The 3,749-nt window shown below is 47.5% G+C and overlaps 1 protein-coding gene across 1 annotated transcript; it reads right to left on the bottom strand.

Annotated features, from left to right (window-relative positions):
* GDF15 (growth differentiation factor 15) lies at window positions 1-2,591 on the bottom strand. Its single transcript, XM_066635538.1, has 2 exons — window positions 2,285-2,591; window positions 1-794 (listed from the first exon to the last, which is right to left on the bottom strand). Exons 1-2 carry the CDS (start codon window positions 2,589-2,591, stop codon window positions 1-3), a joined length of 1,101 nt encoding a protein of 366 aa, XP_066491635.1.
* Window positions 2,592-3,749: the final 1,158 nt, after the last annotated feature.

Genomic DNA, 3,749 nt, shown 5'->3' with positions numbered 1-3,749 from the left:
TCACGCACAGTGACACCCTGTGACAATCATGTCGTCAAAGAGCTGGGTGACCACTTTCTCATCACTGCCGTAATGCATGAGTACCATTGGCTCATAGGCAGCTGGGACACAGCATGGCGCTGGCGTCTCCCCAGAGAGACTGTGGAGCCTTGCCTTGATCTGGGCATGCATGCTGGCTGGCTTGTAGTTGTGGGGACAGGAGCCCTCGCAGAATTTCATGGAGTAGCTGCTGGGGGCCACCACCCAGTCAGACCACCCAATGGCCTCAAAGGAGACCTTCAGTGTCCGCAGGCAACAGTTCCCGTAGCCTTTGTCACATTCTTCATCCAGCTGCCTGACCTTCCTCACCTTCCCCCGCTCCTGAGTCTCCACCTCCAGTGGCAGCGCCTCCGTCCCCTCTCTAGTCATGGCAGCTGCCACCAGCACAGCCACATCTGCAGAAAACTCCAGCCCCAAATGAAGCCTTTGCTCGGGTCCTGCGAGCCAGTGCTCCATGGCATCCCTGAGGCTGAGGGTCAGTGAGGTTGCTGAGAGCACTTGGGAGGTCAAAAGTTTGGGTGTTGCTCCGCTGCCGTTGGCCATCTTGTAGATATTTACATGCACTGTCCAGGTAGAGTTGGGCTGCATGATGCCAGGATGGTCGAGCAACTGCTTGAGGAGAGACAGTTCAGCCCTGAGAACTTTGAGATTCTGGTGGAGTGCAACCGTTCGGGAGAGCTCCAGGCTGTAGAGGTGACCAGAATGGCCACCTGTTCTTGGTAGGCTTCCCGAGGAGACTTCAACCATAGGTTTCACTGCAAAGCAAGCAAGAGACACGTGAAATTGAGGAGGGAGACCATCTCGCAAGAGCACCTGATTTCCATACAGAAAGTATCAGGTTCAATAACCAGGTGGAGATAGGAAAGTGTCCCTGGCAAAGACCCTGGAAAGTTGCCATCACGCACAGTAGTCAGGACTGGACTAGCAGCTGCAGATGTTCACAGGTTCGTTTCACCCAGCAAGATAATTCCAGCTTTCGTTCACCCAGCTCCAAGCCCCCTCACCAACACCACCATCACTCCTAGACAATCCTGAATACTTTAAAGCAGTAGTTCTCACACTTTTAGCACCGGGACTTACTTTTTAGAATGAGAATCTGTCAGGACCTACAGGTATGATATCATGACCAGAAGTGACATCATCAAGCAGGACAATTTTTAACAATCCTAGGCTACAATCCTACCCACACTTTCCTAGGAGTAAGTCCCATTTACTATCATTGTCAAAAGAATATACAGAGTTTTCCCAATGCAGTCACATGCAATGGTAGCAAAAAATCTAATATATAAAATTAAATATTAAAATGAATAGGGACCCACCTGAAATCAGCTCGCAACCCACCTAGTGGGTCCCGACCCATAGTTTGAGAAAGACTGCTTTAATGAGTTTTACAAATCCCATGCATGAAGACTTTCACGGTCATGGCTTCCCACCCACCCCCAAAGACACCTGGGAACAGTAGTTTAATGACTATGCTAAGCATTAGAGATCCCCATTGCAGAGCATTTTTTAATTAATTGATTTGATCCCACTTTTAAATGGAATGATTGTTAAATAAATCCAGTTTAAATCCCATGGTGCAGATGTACCCTACGTAGGATCTTGGAGTCAAATCAATCACCAGGAAACCAACCCTGGAAGTGGTATGAAGACTTTTCCAAAAGGCTTTTAATTCTACTATGTAAATAGCTTTTAGTCTCTGCTTGATTTTAGATTGTGACCTGTTTATTTTGGCATTGTTTTCTTTTTGTAAGCTGCTTTGATATCATTAATTAAAAAGCACAGCAATTTCAAGAAAGGACCAGGGAGACAAAGAGTCAAGAGACAAGATATTTGGAGCCTATATAAATATGCATTACTTTCATACCAGTTTCTCCATCATGGCTTCCCATCTCAAAGAATCTTGGGAACTGTAATTTGGAAAAGGCACAGAGAATTGCCTGTTAGAGGTTCAGGTCCTTCTCAAACCCTTCATACAGACACTTTTCTCAGGTCCTCTGAAGGAATGATCTGTAGATCTTAAACCAGTTTGAATTGGTGGGCACAGATATTCTTTTAGTGTCGCTTGCCAACTACTTTTCAGAAACCAGATCTGCGCCCTGAAGGAGATGCTTGGGTCATCGCAGGGTGAGCTGCAACCCACAGCTAAAAACGAAAAGGGCCACGACATCTGCAGCCAAAAGTTAAACTCCAAGGAGAGGATGATCAGGAACCTGTAATCATCACTCCAGAGATTATCACTTACATGTTGGCCTCAGGAGATGCACAGTTGCGCCTGGCATTGTTGCTGTGGTTTGGGTCGCTCCAAGTTGAGTCAGCATTTCCTGGTAGAGTTGGTGTGCCTTCTGGAGCTCGTCCTGGCCCAGTGCCTCCCGGATGGCTGGGGGCTTCTCCATGCCCAGTTTTGCCAAGATGGTCTGTTTGATAGCCTCCAGGTGCAGCTGAGGGTCATACCCCCCGTGTGGCCTTGAATCCACCCCATAGGCGAGGAGCAGAGCTAGCATTGCAAAGGCAGTGATAAGACACCTGCTGTCCTGTCGCAAGCTTGGCATTGTGCAAACAGAGTGTTGGGTAGAGCTTGCGAAAAACATTCCCCAACTGTTTTACCCGTTGTCTGTGCGGCGAATAAATGAAACAGACCAGAACCTGGCTTTATACCAGAGAAAAAATTGCCATGGCCAGCTCACGCCCTCATTGCGTCACCAGGAAAGGAGTAAACACAGAGAGACAGTTGGAATTTGGGCCGCCCCAAAGACACTGAATTCTTGGGCAGGGGGTGGGGAGAAAAGGGCGAACCCCCCCCCCCCAACAAGCACCAGACGGTGACAATTCACAGTGTGTTTTCATAGCTACAGCGAAAGGCCTATATAACAATTTCAGGGGGTGTTTTGAAACACAGCCTCCCAACCCTCTTTACTGCGTTCGGTATCTTGCATGCCGTGTTCACATGAGCACGAGAGTGCACTCTTCAGTTTCAAAAACATTTGTTTTTTCCATGTGCAAAGGAGATTGTTCTCCACCTTCCCTCACAAGGTGGTGTTATCTTTAGGAGATATTCATGAACGATGCAGGCCATCACTGATTATTAATCCTGATAGCTAAATGAAGCTTCCACGTACAGAGGCAGTATACCTTTTATTATTACCTATTATCATTGTTAGATATTTACATTGCACCATCTGTACGCATGAAACAAACCACAAGAAAGGGCTGTTACCCTCCTGGTGGCATCTGGCCCACCTCTGCAGGGAACAGGATGCTGGACTAGAAGAACTTTTGGTCTGATCCAGCGGGACTCTTCTTCTTTGCTTCTTTTAAAAAGGAGCTAAGAAATTCATGGAGGAGGGAAGAGAACGATCAATGGCTATTTGTGATGAGAGCTGAATAGAACACCTCCACGTTCAGTCTCTTTCTGGATACCAGTTGCTGGGGGACAAACAACAGTGAAGGCTGTCACTTTTCTGCCCTGCTTGTGATCTTCCTGGGATAATCTGGTTGGCCACAAGCTGGGCTAGATGGTCCTTTGGTCTCATTCAGTAGTTATCAGAGGACAAAGTAAAGTCCTGTCCTTAAAGACAGGTAAAAAACTCAATCCTCTGCTTTGCTGCCTTTTAACCAGAAACACAGGATCCATCCTCCAGCCTTCTCACCTCGTTTCTAAAGTCAAGAAGCTGTGAGCTACTGGGTTGCGATGACTCATCCCACCTGGG

The sequence above is a fragment of the Tiliqua scincoides genome, chromosome 8 (genome assembly GCF_035046505.1).
Source record: "Tiliqua scincoides isolate rTilSci1 chromosome 8, rTilSci1.hap2, whole genome shotgun sequence".
Lineage (NCBI taxonomy): Eukaryota > Metazoa > Chordata > Lepidosauria > Squamata > Scincidae > Tiliqua > Tiliqua scincoides.
The sequence above is the reverse complement of the archived record's forward strand: the minus strand, read 5'-3'. Positions and strand labels throughout refer to the sequence as shown.